Source organism: Lissotriton vulgaris, chromosome 2_1 (genome assembly GCF_964263255.1).
Source record: "Lissotriton vulgaris chromosome 2_1, aLisVul1.2, whole genome shotgun sequence".
Classification (NCBI taxonomy): domain Eukaryota; kingdom Metazoa; phylum Chordata; class Amphibia; order Caudata; family Salamandridae; genus Lissotriton; species Lissotriton vulgaris.
Window position 1 is genome coordinate 1,568,701,317 of NC_141687.1, and position 14,962 is coordinate 1,568,716,278.

Below are 14,962 nucleotides of genomic sequence, written 5' to 3' on the forward strand. Positions count from 1 at the left end.
AAACGGAGGTTTGCAGTTGTAGCAGCTCTCTGCTCATAAATAACAAGTATTAGCAAAGCAGTTGGTTTTTCTGTGCCAGTAATGCATTTTAAAATTGTGCTGGAAGTGGCAAATCAAATAGCGGTGCTCGGACAGCTTGAATAGTTGTTTTTATTAGTTCGAAGAAACCATCACGTTGCATGTCAATGCAACATGGACACATTGTTTGAAGTATAAAAAAATTAAATCAGGATACCTCAGAAGGTTTTTTCCATACTTTCAAAAATAGTTTTCACATTATGTCTACTGCCAGCATGATGGCTATCTTCTAACCATAGAAAAAAATCAATTCAAAGTTGGTGACTACCTCCATTAGCTTTACCAGTACCGGCACAATTTAAAAACATCTGGTATTGACGAACCCAATAACAACAAGACTCAAGTGTGGTGGAATATGATAGGGGTTGAAAGAACAGGAAGAAATGGGGGAGAGATTATGAAACCAAGCAGTAGCCGTGCTCAGAATCAGAAAGTGGGAGATACACACGAGATGGTTGGAAGGTGGGCACAGGTTAAGGAATGAAGAAAAGATGAGCAGGAGAGAGACAGACGCAGGACATACATGCGCTCAGTGTTAAACAGCAGAGATGAGGACAAGGAAACATTTTGTATCCATTGTGCATGTTTTTGCCTGTGAATAGCCTGGAATTCACACAGTTACATAATTACTCCTGAGAATCTGTGACAGCCACAGCTGTCCTGGAATTCTCTGTGAATTCCACTAAAAAGTTGGAATGTTGCCCCAAATTGAAGTGTAGGCCTACGGGAGTAAATTGACAGCTTTCCTCCAAACGATGCCAATAAATCACTTAATTCAGATTCCGCCGCATTCTACAATTTTAGACAAGCTACCAAGGGAAAGGAACTCGTAAATTACACATTGGCCCATCATTTTTGTACTTTGTTTTGAGAGGAAATAGTTCCTCAAAATGTTAATTATTTATTGGGAAACCGCATTATTCAGTTATTTATTCGTTGTTGTCCAGTTCTATTACGAAAGAATAGTGTAACTACTCGTTTCAACATAAAAGAAAAAACACACCGTTTTTCACAAACTAGGGTGTATAACTAGAGCTGATTTGTGAATAATATAGAAGTGAGTCCTGTAGGGATTAATGTAAAGAACATTGGACTTATAAGGTTTACCTAAAACCTAGATAAAGATATATAAACATCGCAAGGTCAAACATACTGACATAAATTACATATATTCTGTCTAGCTAATGGGACATTTTTGTACCCTCTTCTTCTATACGTGTTAGTGAGCGATGATGCTCTTTTAAGTTAAATAATGTCCGACCTGCAGTATAGAGTTATATTGTGTGGTGACAGGTCTCTAGGTGAATACTTGTTCATTGATATTTGTATATAAAAATGTACCTACAAATCACGCGCTGTTTTTGGTCATTGCTGCTACTTTTTTTTTTCAGGTGCATAAATTACACTGAGGGCGGAGAGAGAGAGGCTGGGGACAACTCACTATGCAACCAATATGAAATGCCACCAGAAACTCAAAACTGCACACTTTTCTGTCCTGGCGAATGTGTAATGTCTGAATGGGGACAATGGAGCGCGTGCCCAATGGTAAGTTATATACTTGTTTCCAATATTAAAGACGTTATATACCCTTCTTTTATCACGTTCACCTGTTTTTTTTTAAAAAGTTTCTTTACTTCGTTAAAATTCGTAATAATGGGCCACAGCGGTTTAGCTTCAACACGTGTATGTAATATCGGTAATTATAAGATACAAAACATACGTGACAGGAAAGAACAGAAGGCATGAGGGAGCCTGTTTTTAATTGGTTGACTATTTTGCTGTTTGGATAGATATATTTTGTTAAGCAATTACTTAGAATCATTGCAATTCTTACAAAAAAGATTAAAATCAATTTCCATTTGGAAAATTGTTCCTTATGTTACAATCATCAGACGGAATGAAGTAAGCTACTGTTACTCCCTTCTACCTCTTTCCATAAAAGCATTCTGCAGTGTGTTCCTGCCTGATCTGGTCTCTAATAAGGTGGAAAGCCAGTTCAAGAAATGCTTGCAACAGAACAGAGAGGTGTGCAGGCTATTTACAGCAATTTCATCATGAAATAATTCACTCTCAATAACAGTGAATAAAAAAATATTTGCACAACTATTTTTTTTCCTATTATTATTAGGTAAAATTGCATGGCTTTGCATGGGACAGGGGTGCAGTAGCACCAAACGTTCTGCAAAGGTATCAGAATATGATAGCATGATTACAGGTAATTGGAAATATTGAAAGTGAAGATATGAAAGAGGAACAGGCTGGAGAGCAGTTTGTGGCAAACAAGTCAACAGAGAGAGAAATCAGGGAGCATCTGATGCTTTGCCATGATTTTATTTATTTATTTTTCTTTTTTAGAGTTTTATATAGCACTAACTTGACCCAGGAGTATCAGAGCGCTTTACGTAGATGAGAACGTATTAGTTGCACAAGTTACTTATGTGTAGATACAAATACATAGAATAGGGGTGAATAAAAAACCACAACGTATATTTGACCTGTGAATAGATTATATCTAAACGTTTTTAAATGAAGCGGTTACCAGGGATAAACACAGATACACGTAACAAAAAAAAATTGTGAGGGATAGAGAATTGAGCATAAGGTAGACCGGCACTAATTAGGGTAAAATACGGGAGTCAGTCCCTCCAACTGGGCCGTAACAAATGCAGTCCATTCGAGTCCTGTGGCAACCCCTCAAGCAGGCTGATTTAAATGATCAAATGATTTAAAAGGTACTCTTTAAAGTTGGGCCCATACACGAAATCAGCATTCCATCGCCCACAGTTATCGATACTGTGGGTATTGGTAGCTTCATAATTCAGGAATATCACAGGATTGCTAATTGTCCCAGAGTGAATTAGTGAAAAAATAGAGACTACCACAGCCGATTCCCATGCTAATACCTGCATTTTTTTGAAGTTTTTCGATTCAGAGATTGCACTAAGCTTTGGCCAGTTTATTATACCAGAACACAGAAGTGCAGATTTCATGCACCATTTTTAAATCCATTTTACCTGGAAAATAAAGAGTTCCATGAAACAGCGAGCCCCTTTCACAAAAGCATTATGAATACAGGAAGTAGTACTACTGGAGTACTCTTTAATGTACTCCTGCAAGCTGTTGTTTTGGAGTCAATTCACAGAGGCATGTAAGAGTATTTTAAAGAGTACTACAGGAGTACTATTTCATGTACTCCAAAATGCCTTTGTGAGTAGGCTTTATAGCACACAAGCCATAGAATCTTGTGGACATCCCCACTTCCCAGTCACAAAATATAACTTCGTGTTCTGCCATCCATTGGTCATTCAAATAAAGTTAATTCTGTGGGAAGGGATGTATTACTTTCATATGTTCATAAGTGAATCTTCGAGAGAGCTGATAAGTAAAATTGATGATATATCAAAAGTGTGGGAAAAAGAAGGCAAATCTTGGAAAATCTGTGAGGATGGTCAAGGTGCAGGGAAGTACAAAGCCATGCTCTTCAGGTGTAAACGGAGTCAGAAGAAATATAGAAGATTAGGTAAGCAATTAAACATCACCAACCAAGACACGAATATTGGGAAATATATCTCATAGAATATATGTGAATGAATATTATATTAAGGACATGAAAGAACAGGATGGGTTATTCAGTTCATTGGGAGTTGGACACCAGTGAATTGAAGTGCGGTGTTATGTTCCGAAGGTTACGTGAACAGAACAAGGATTCACAAAACAGGCTTTAAGATATGATATACCGAATGCTGCATAGTTTATCACAAATGTCTTATAGGATAATGTTCAAAATTCTCTATGTGTACATCTCACATTAAAGAAGGAATATGGTAATTACAATATCAGAGGCAATAATATTCCTGTGAAGTACTTCTTCTAAAAACAAAAAGCCATAATTCAAAATTTGATTAGCAAGGAATGAGTGTAAAAATTTAAAGAACATGCTTATAGAACATGCAGTAAATAAATAAAACAGCGCAAAATCCTCCAGGCACCCTTAGGTTTAAGAGTGGAAACAATATTTTCAACACCTTGATAGCAGGGGTTTTGAGGTGCAAACGAATGATTTCATAATAGTTCCTTGCCTCAGCTGCACGAACATTTGGGCTGGGACAAGGGGTACAAGGGTGCAAAAAATAAAACAGCAATACAATCAAGAAATAAAGAATGTAAGGGCCAGGCAAAGATCAGAAGTGGAAAGGTCATAGCTATTGATCACAAACTAAAGGTCATCAGTGGCAGTGTACTCTTTTTTTAACAAGATTTTAGTTATACTTTAAAGCATGTGAATCATTTTAAACATAACACTAAACCATACAATACAAGAGTTATAGCCTTCACAACAGCTACAGGTATAGCTTAATCAAATTAGATGCCTAATTTCTTCATACAATTGACATATTGGGCTGGTTAAGTTGAGGTTATGATGTTTGGCAGGGATGAACACAAACTCCCTTTTCTGTATAGGAGATTGTGCTGTGGACGGTTTCCGACCGCAGCACAAGCTTCTATACAGAAATGGGAGTTTGTATTCATTGGTCGGTCGAACCAGTATCTGTGAGTGTGTCGGTCGGATTCAAATCCGCCCGACATCGTAATAAGGCCCTTTGTAATAAAATCATTGCTGTCATTTGAGATGTCATCAGTGATGTCACTGACCATGTCATGAATGATGTAATATGTGACATCATCAGCAGTGGATTGCGGGTGCGCGAAATATAGTTAGTACAACTAGCTATATTGGAGCAATTTCAATGGTTTTTTTAAATGCTAATTCCTAACTATATAAGGCCTGAAACCTATGTTTTTTTAGTGAATTTCAAAGGTTTTTTATATGCTAATTCCTAACTATATAAGGCCGTAAACCTATGGTTTTTTCAGTGAATTTGCAAGATTTTTTTAAATGATAATTCTTAACTATATAAGGCCATGAAACCTATTGTTTTTTCATTGAATTTGCAAGGTTTTTTAAATGCTAATTCCTACCTATATCAGGCGTGAAACCTATGGTTTTTTTCAATAATTTTCAAAGTTTTTCTAAATGCTAATTCTATTAGCGGATAACGTTTAAATATGTTAATATCCTTGTGGGACCACCTGAGCAGCCCTAGAGGGTGAGGGTGTTTCTACCCTGCCCCCCTTTTGCATTCTACACATTTGTTTTCCTGCTTCTTTTGTGCCTCGGTGTACCGAGCACAAGATGGCTGCCCAAACTTCCTGGTTTGGAGTGTTCACTGCCAATCAATGCAGCCCATGCTCGGAAAGGTCTGCGCGCACTCCTGATTGGCTGGCAGTCATCTGTCAACATTCCAAACTGTCCAAACCAAGAAGTGTTGGCCACCATCTTGTTTCTCAGGAGAACTGAGGCACAAGAGAGCCCAAAACAAGAGTGGAAAATGCAAAAATGGGGCAGGGTAGAGACCCCCTCCCCCCCAGCCCTTTTCAGGGGGTCCCAGAAGTACGCGTTTTTGAAATTTTTTTTTTTGCTGCCCCTTGGGGTTCTTCTGGGACCCCCTGAGAAGGGCTAGATGTCCTATGGAAAATTGCACGGTACGCTCAGGGTACGCGTACGGCTAAACGCACATGTACGCGTACATGTAAACGTGCCCTGAGCGTACTCTGCAAAGTTTTAAACAGAAAAATAAATAACTTTTTTGCCCTTCGGGATCCTCCTAGGCCCCCTTGAGAAAACCTAGGGGTCAGGGGTCTCTACCCTGCCACTTTTTAAAGTTTTCCCCTTTTGTTTTTCACCTCTTGTGTCTCGGTTCTACAGAGACAGAAGATGGCGGACTCTCCGGACCGTTTGGAATGTTCACAGACACCCGAGAGCCAAGCAGCTTTCCGCTCGCGCACTTCTGTGGCGCACCGGGTGCGCTTACTGGTACGCTTCCCAAAGCGCTCAAAGTGCGCGTATAGATATATATACTTTTTTTTAAGTTAATTTTCATAAAAACGACTGGAGCGATTTTCTCCAAATATGGAAAAGGCCCTACTGCATACCAGTCCTTACCATTTTGCCAAGTTTGGTGTAATTCCGTTCAGCTGTTCCGGCGGTAGCCGCGACTAAACGTCCTATGGAAATTAACATTGGGAAAACATGTTTTGGGACCCCCCTTTTTTCTCGGCCCCCGCTTGACGAATCCCCCCCAAACATTCAGGGAAGGAGCGGAGCGTAACGGGCCATCTTCTTTGAGAAAATCGCGGAGATTCATCAACCGGCGCCAAAGTTATTCCCAAAAACATGTTGTGGATTTCCTATGGAAACTAGGTCCTAACTATATATACCTACTGGCGACCGCCAGTAGGTAATATATGTATGAAACATATCTCCCTCTATATATATATGTATACATATTTACAAAAATATTATTTTTATATTATAAATAAATTACTACATAACAAAAACAATATGAACAGTAGGAAAAAATAAGTAAATAACCACATACTAAAAAATAGTATTAGCATTTCAAGAAATACTATTTATAAAAATAAAACCAAAAAGAATTAAGCAACAATATAAAAGAGAATTACTTTAAATACAGGCTAACCAACATTAGGGAAAGTGTTGGACTTTGAAGGGTTTAAATGTACTATTCCCACTTCAAACTAAGTGACAGTAAGAAAAGCGCTGTACTTTGAAAGGGTTATATTTACTATTTCAAATACATTCTAAGCAACAGTAGGGGTAAACGACTTTGAGGGGTAGATTTACTATTTACACTTCAGTCTATTTACCTGCAGGGAAAGTGTTGGACTTTGGAGTGGTTAAATTTGCTATTCCCATTCCAATATAAGCAGCAATAAGGAAAGTGTTGAACTTGGAAGGGATTATGTAAACTATTCGAACTTATAATGATTTTTTCAGAAAACATTTAAATACCTAAAAACAGAAAAATATTTACTATTATTTTATATAGAGAAAGACCTATGATACAAACATTAAATTCCAAATATTTTTGCAAAAACAACAAAACTTCATATTAAATAAAGTTAAAAATTCACTTCTCTTCCTACAAACCACAAAAAACACAAACTCCAAAACAAAATTAAAATAATAATATATCAAAGTAATATTTTATTAAATTAAACAAATTAAAATGAAAAAAATGATCAAAAATACATTTTACAAATATTATGAGAACATAGCAAAACCCTAAAAATAATTGAGAAAAAACAAATGATTTACATATTAAATAACCAATCAAAAATGCACATAATTAAGTAGCAATTAATCAATTGACTACATTTCATTAAACAATGGTATAATTTCAATACGCTCCCAAGCTATTCCCTTACAAACAGCCACGGCCGGTAGTAGGTGTACCTGTAGGGCGGTGATGTGGGGAGGGGCAGGATGGGGGTAGTAATGTATGGATTACGGACTTTAACAGGTTAGTAAACATATAAATAAATAAAACGAATTTTGTTGCGCGCACTGCATCACATTTGGTGATGCAGTGCACACAATGAAATTCGTTTTATTTATTTACCTATTTATTTAGTAGGTGTACCTGCAGGTACACCTACTACCGGCCGCGGCTGCTTACAAACCAACAACACAGTATTAAAATACAAATTACTAACTACCAAAAGTATCACATTTAAATATTCATTGAAATTTCAAAATTAAACTTAAATACATACATTACCAATTAAACATGACAAATGTTCATTAGTCAATTAAATATGTAATTTAAATTCAAAAAATAATATTAAAATGTAATTAATTATAATTGCATTAACTTCCTCGCCCAATTCCAGTACATATCCAAAAACCCAGTTTTATGATATCAACTTTTATCAAAAATATAAAAATTAAAATACACATTAAATTAGCATATTAAACTTAAATAAAATAACTAACAATTAAACAATGCATTATTTAATGCGCAATAGATATTGATGAACAATAAATTAATCATTATTTAATTCCCTTCCCACCCTACTGGCCTACAAATTGAGCAACACACTACTACTTTAAAAAATGTCTTGTTATATCTAAAAACAACAATACACATTTAAAATTACAAACTACATATGAAAATATTGACAATTATTCTTACAATACTAATACAAAAAACTGTGCATACCAATTGATATATATTAAATTACTGAAAAACAATATTCATTACAGCTCTCTTATATTACACGATTTTAATTGCAACAATATTCATAATACAAGTTTATACACAAACAAATCTATATACTTACCTCGGATATTCTGTCCCACTATATTTTTGATACGATATTTATTCTCCACATTATTTTTAAATCAGTGTGATTCAAAGCGGTAGGGAGTTCCGTGTAGAGAGTATATGTCTCAAGAATGCCCAATCACAGCATTTCTTTTCTGTCTGGAATAAGAAAGCTGTCTGTAAGGTCTGTATCAGTTCTAGGGAGCAGATATGAATGTAGGTGCCATTCATTATAGACTGAAAGACTGTACACATATTCTTGAAAGAGATTGTTTTTTGAATGAGAAGTTAGTGCAGATCTCGAGGGGCAGCCACAACAGACTGGCTGCTTTGTTTTGAACAGATTTAAGAGGCTCGGTTAATGATGATTTTGTAGCAATATGTTATATTTACTGTCCCACATTTTCGGCTAGTTTATACTCAATAGTTTGTTCTGATAGTGGCCTGCTTACACTAAACCTCAGGTGAAATTTTAGTGGCAAATCCTGTTACTTATAAATGATTATTCATTTTTATGTCTAGCCTTTCATATTAATACCTATTTGAATTTTCCAATGTATTTCATTCTATACGCCATCGCAAAGACCTGGTGCCAGTGATTTTTTTTTAAAGAAGACAGCTCTTTCTTGATGTGTAGCTTACTTTCAAAGGCTGATTTAGTTGGAGCTTCTGGCTCAGTCCACATAAGGGTCCATAGACACCCTCACTCTAACTTACTATCATGACAAATTACCACAGCATGAATGCATTTGTAAAATGCAACAAATAAAAAATCAAGTACTCGGGTTTGTAGAGCATGGCTAATCACCCGTCAGGGTATCCTGGCGCTGTCTTCAGACATGGGGATATTAAGTGATTTGCCCAGAATCACAGGATGTTGAGCTGATGCCAACAGCCGCGGTTGTCAGTAGGAGTCCCTGCAGGGCGGTGACGTGGGAAGGGGGAGGGGCAGGGTGGGGGGTAGTAATGTATGGATTACAGAGTTTAACAGGTAAGTAAGCGTATAAATAAATAAAACGAATTTCGTTGCGGGCACTGCATCGCATTTGGTGATGCAGTGCGCGCAACGAAATTTGTTTTATTTATTTATATGTTTACTTACCTGTTAGTCTCTGTCATCCATACATTACTACACCCTACCCTGCCCCTCCCCCTCCCCATGTCACCGCTCTGCAGTAACTCCTACTGCCTACCGTGGCTGGATGCCAAGAGTCAAACCTGGATCCCCAGCTTCAAAGTAGGCAGCTCAAGCCATTACGCTGCATTCTCTCCACCCAAATGTAAGATTCAAATGACACCAGCAGCATACACTAGTAAAATCCAATTTGAAGTGAGCATTAAGGAATAACATTATCACAGTTTTGTAGTTTGCTTGGGACGAAATGGTTGACTCCTTGATGGGTCACTCTAAATATGTACACTCTGGTGATGGTTTAATTCTTGCATACCCTCGCTCTGTGTCCTATGTGATGAATTGGCTTACATTATCAATTAGCAAAATAATTTATCAGCGAATATATTGAACTACAACTGCAATGATAATTACCATAACGGTGATTATAAAGTACTATTCAGTCAACCTCCTAGAAAATATGTGAAATCTGCTCCCTGTTCCAGGCTTTGCTAAATACCAATATCCTACAGAAAAAAAACACACTCTGCTTTTTATAAGTTGTTTATAGTTTAGGTTTTTTCAAAATGTAATGAAATCCCACAAAGATGGTCGTATTCGTTCTCGAACTGCAGTATGTGTGCACTGTAATTTGCAGAACATTGGCAGGTGTGTGGCAAATCGATGGAGCATCCCTCCTCTTCTTCCGTCTGTATTTCACTGAAGGAGGAGACCGTCCCAGATATTGTCGTTATTTGATATTTTCTTTTACTTACTGAACTGTAGTCCTAGAGAAACATTTCTTCCAGTTAATGTACGTGCATATAGATCGCAATGCGCCCTGACTGCTGTCCAGGGACCTGGGACATGCCTGCCTGTGTGATACGCTCCGCATTAATGCACACTTCATAGGTAGCAAAAATGAGGAGTTTGCCCTCCTGGGGAGGCTTTGAAGTTGCTACAGGCCTTTGCTTGAGAAACCTGGTGCGGGTATATTCTTAAGAGGAGTCAGTACATTCTGTGCGTATAAAAACCCGCAGCGCAGCACACACTGTATGCATAAAAAGAAGGGGCGCGTTTAACAGCCATTGCGGTCCCAGTGATTGCTAAACGGTGAAGTGGAAACGGACAGTGATTTGTCTCCTGTGCGATGGAGCTGCCAAATAAATGCCTTTCATTATCTGTTTCCACCTCCCGCGCTCTGATATTGTCTGCTTCCGCGCGTCTTTGCCTCGACATCAAGTGCCGTGATGCCGTACATTGGCGTTAGGGGAGTGCGCGAGCTATCAGATGTGAAGGTCAGGAAGAGTAGACGGCAGACAAACGGAACGGGTGCCCAGAGGCAGTTTATTTGCTCTGTTTTTATGTCTGGTGCGCAAACATATTCTCATGAATTTTGCATGGACTGAGGCCCGTACGTGTATAAAGAGTTCAGACTTTCAGCACCATTACCTGGTGACGTCAATACCTCCAATGGAACTCAAACAATCTTCTATCCATCGAAAACCGGTAGGATTTTCAGAGAGATTGCTTGAGATTTACTCAACAGCTCACACATTTTAACAGACTTCTATGAAACTGCGATTATAGGAAACTATTACCCACCTGTGCTTGGCAATCTTTGTGTCTACGTCAGAGGCAACAAGACGTGAGTAATCCCTACTGAGACTTGGCCTTCATTATCCTACTGTAGTTTCATCTTGTAGAATCTCACCCAGGACTTGTCTTTCTTGCAAACAATTTCCTTTTCAAGTATGCAATGTACACATGTCCGATAAATTGCACAGTCATAACATAAGATTATTGTTTATTTTATTAAAGAATTGTGATTCTTGCTGTGTACTTTTTTACTTAAATTAATACGAGTTGAAACATCCTTTTTCCACTCAAAATTTTAACTGTACAAGAAAGATAATTTTATAAATATACATACAGAACTAGTTGCTAAAACGCAACCTCGTGGTAAAACAGTTTGAGAAATATATTGGGTAGGGAAAGAAAACCTAGATTGTAGACAAATTGCTAGTGTTAGCCTTTGACACACAAATCACAGACGAAGATCCGCAGGTGAAAGAACTGCCCTTGTCGACATATATACACATATGTGCACGTGCACACATGTAAACGCAACCACACAAACATTCCAGACACTGACACCTCTCACTTACACAAAGTCTCACACACAAATATATGTACGAACTATGGGAAGACATTCACACATGCATATGCACACACAGGGGCATATTCTTCATCGCCAAATTCTTGGCACTTTATCACAGCCAAAGTGGTGATAAATGTATCGCCCCATTCACAAGCTGGTGCTAACAGCCGATATCACCAGAATCCCTGCGAAAGCAGCCGCAAAAAACATCCCCACAAATGACCCCGGCAACTATCGCTAATGAGATGCAGTGTAGGCGTTCCCGTGCCAAAAGCCGCAACATCACCACTCTGCAACATTCCCAACGACCAGTCAGTTTGGCGAAAAGATCCTACCACAGGGGATAGGAGCGTTAGCAGCAGGAATTTAACACCTGCTCTGACCTGGTGTAAAGTCAGACGACAACCTGCACCAGAAAAGGGAGCCAAACTCACAGCCACACCTGAAGAACAACAGATGCCATGGAGCTACTGCACATGTAGCTCCATCGGATACACTGCAGCCGGCACAGGCACAACGCCACGTGACAGTGACTTTCAGTACACTGAGGTAGGGGCACCTTGAGTGCTTTGCGGGTTTGCAGCCTGCGTTGATGCGCCATCCTGGAGGTCCGGACTGTGAGGATTTGTATGAGCCCTGCATAATTGGGGGGATTACTTTGTGTACAAATATTAGGGCGAATCATTCTGCCAAATATGGTGGCATTTGGCAATACTGTTTTTTTGTTTTGTGGAGTCCCCTAAATCCTTGTGAAGAGTGACAAAATACTGGGCGTACTACACATCCGGTGAAAACACATGTGAATCCATCTGTGATTTTTCAACCGATTTTGTCAGGAAGAGAAACAACTTTTGACATGGACTGATGAATAAGCATAGATGCTGATGCGGGGGTTTGTATTGTAGGATTTTAAAGGCATAGCTCTGGTGGTTTGTAAACTTTTGACGATGAAGGCTCCAATTAATCGGGTGGTACCTAACCTTAAATGGTTTGACAAGGATTGCTCACAATCCCTGCGCCTTATGAAGGGAGTGCTGAAGCCATCACCGAGAGATGGGCAGCTGATTAGAATTCATAGGCAGGCTTCTAAGCAAGCATAAAAGGTGTGTAAACATAATTTGCAAGATCTAGCCAGGAAGGAGCTTTCTCCAGCGAAACGAGGGACAGCACTCTCTTTTTGCACGTTATTAATAGGCCTTGTCTTGCGGAGGGCTCTGGCAAACTTCTATGCCATTGTGTCTCAGAGGAACAGTGGGTAGATCATTTTAAGGACATTTATAATCAAAGGGCGGGTGGGAGTGTCAATAGCCATGCTGAGCCTGTACCCATTGGTAACTGAGTGCTCTTCATTTTAGATGAAGTTTCTCAAGGCATTCTTGCTGTGCCTAGCAACAATGTGACTGTCCCAGACAGTATTCGTATAGTCATGTTTACAAGAAATATGGAGGTCTGGGCCCCTTTACTAACACAGGTCCTGAATGCGGCTGTGCAGGAGGGGCCTTACCCTCTTGGTTAACTACTGTGATTGTCCCCATTTTGAAGAAAGGGAATAAAGAGAACCCACAATTTTATCGTCAAATTTCCTTACCGGTTTATTTGACCAAGGTCTCCAGAGGGTGCCTTTATATAGGCTGTGTGACTGGGCATATGAAATAAGATTCTGAGCAATGTCCAGTATGGTTTTAGGGTGGGGAGGTCGACTTCAGACCAATGATTGAACCTTCATTTAATAATTAATAAATACACAGTGGCTCGGTCTCAATCCTTATGTATTACTTTTATGGACTTGATGTCTGCTTTTGATAGGGAGAACCGAGCAAAACTCTGGGCCTTGCTCAGTGAGATGGGGGTCAATCCCAATGTAGAGGCTCAATTATCTGAGCTCCACTCCTCGACTTCAGCCCCAGTGCGCTTTGTTCAAGTGCTATGTGCACTCAATCATTTATGATGAGTTGTGGGGTTCGGCATGGATGCATACTGGCCTCTTTATTGTTCAGCTTGTATGTGAATGGGTTGGAATCTGCGTTTTAATCAGTTTCAGCTGATTGTACTAAGATTGGTGACAGATCTTTCCCTGTGGTCATAATGGCTAGGACCACTCAGTGGTTGAACCGGTTGCTGGACAAGTATGTGTCTTTTATGGGGCTCGTGGACTTGCCAGTTAACTTTTTGAAGTCCTACATAATGGTAGTGTGCCTTTAAGGAATCTAACGGTACCCAGAGCAATGTTAAGACCTTCCCCTACTTAGGCTTTTCAATCAATGTTAAGATTTGTTGGAAACCTCTGATTGATGCAAAAAGAACATAGGTCAAACTATAGTGGCAGATTTTAGTTTTGCACATAGGCTTGGGTACTGAGGGATCTCCATAAAATCTATCAAACCAAGTGTCTTGCACAGCTGGAGTATGGAAGTGAGGTTTGGGCTTATGTCAAATTGGACCAGATTCAAATAATGGCAAATACTTTTTTGTGTATCCTGTTTCAGGTCCCCCACTCAACCCCAGCATTTTCTGTACATGAGGAATTGGGTATTGAATATGCTTCAGATTTGATAGCTCTAAGCCAACTCATGTGCTGGGCTAAGCGGAGCTGAATTTAAGCTGTTTGGTTCTTGAGGACTGTTTGGCGCTGGACTGGGCAACTAGTATAACTTGGACTGTTCATTTTAGGTAGGCGTCCAATTTTCTATATGTAGGCCAGATATCTTTACCAACCCTACCTCACACTCCGTCCAGGAGCTGGGGAGTGTCAAAAGGTTGTTTTTGGTACACTCCTATTTAGAGAGAGAATGTTTAGAACTCCAGAAGCCTTCTGTGAGGGGTCATACCCTTCTAAAGACAGTGCAGGGAATGGAATTGTATTTATTTTTGGTTCGCTCACAACGTAATAGGTTCTTATTGACCAGGATTCTTTATTTTTATTAGATATTTTTTAGCCAAGAGTAGGCTGGTTAAATACAGTTGTGAAAAGAGGAAAAAAAAAAAGGGAACAACAAAACTTCACAAGATTGCAATGAATAATAATCAAGATTAGTAAGTGACTAAACTCATTGTAGACTGGACCAGACCCCATCACCCCATTGAGCCTTAGCCATGGCTAATTCATATTCAAACACCTGTCTGAGCAAAGCCAAGAACTCTTTAACATTTGGACTGATAGGACTTATGCATAACCTGGCAATACAAAGGCGGGCGCAGAAAATGACAATAGAGAAAAAGGCCTTCTCATAGTTATTTACATCATGCTTAAGACAAAGAAAAATTTCTTTATCAGCAAGCTGGAACTGGTGGCCGCGTTGCACTGCTAGTATTGTACAAACATGTTGCCAGTAAGTCCTAAGCATTGGACAGTCCAAAAGCATATGCTTTTGGTCTGCAGCATATATATTGCATTTAGGGCAGTATGACTTATAAAGAATCAGG

General features: G+C 39.0%; 1 protein-coding gene across 1 annotated transcript in view; it reads left to right on the top strand.

Moving 5' to 3' along the window:
• Positions 1-14,962, top strand: part of THSD7B (thrombospondin type 1 domain containing 7B) — a 1,756,834-nt gene that overhangs the window by 1,457,042 nt on the left and 284,830 nt on the right. Inside the window, exon 16 of the mRNA XM_086957451.1 lies at positions 1,470-1,623. Coding sequence (XP_086813577.1) covers positions 1,470-1,623 — 154 coding nt within the window. The remainder of the gene's footprint in view (positions 1-1,469; positions 1,624-14,962) is intronic.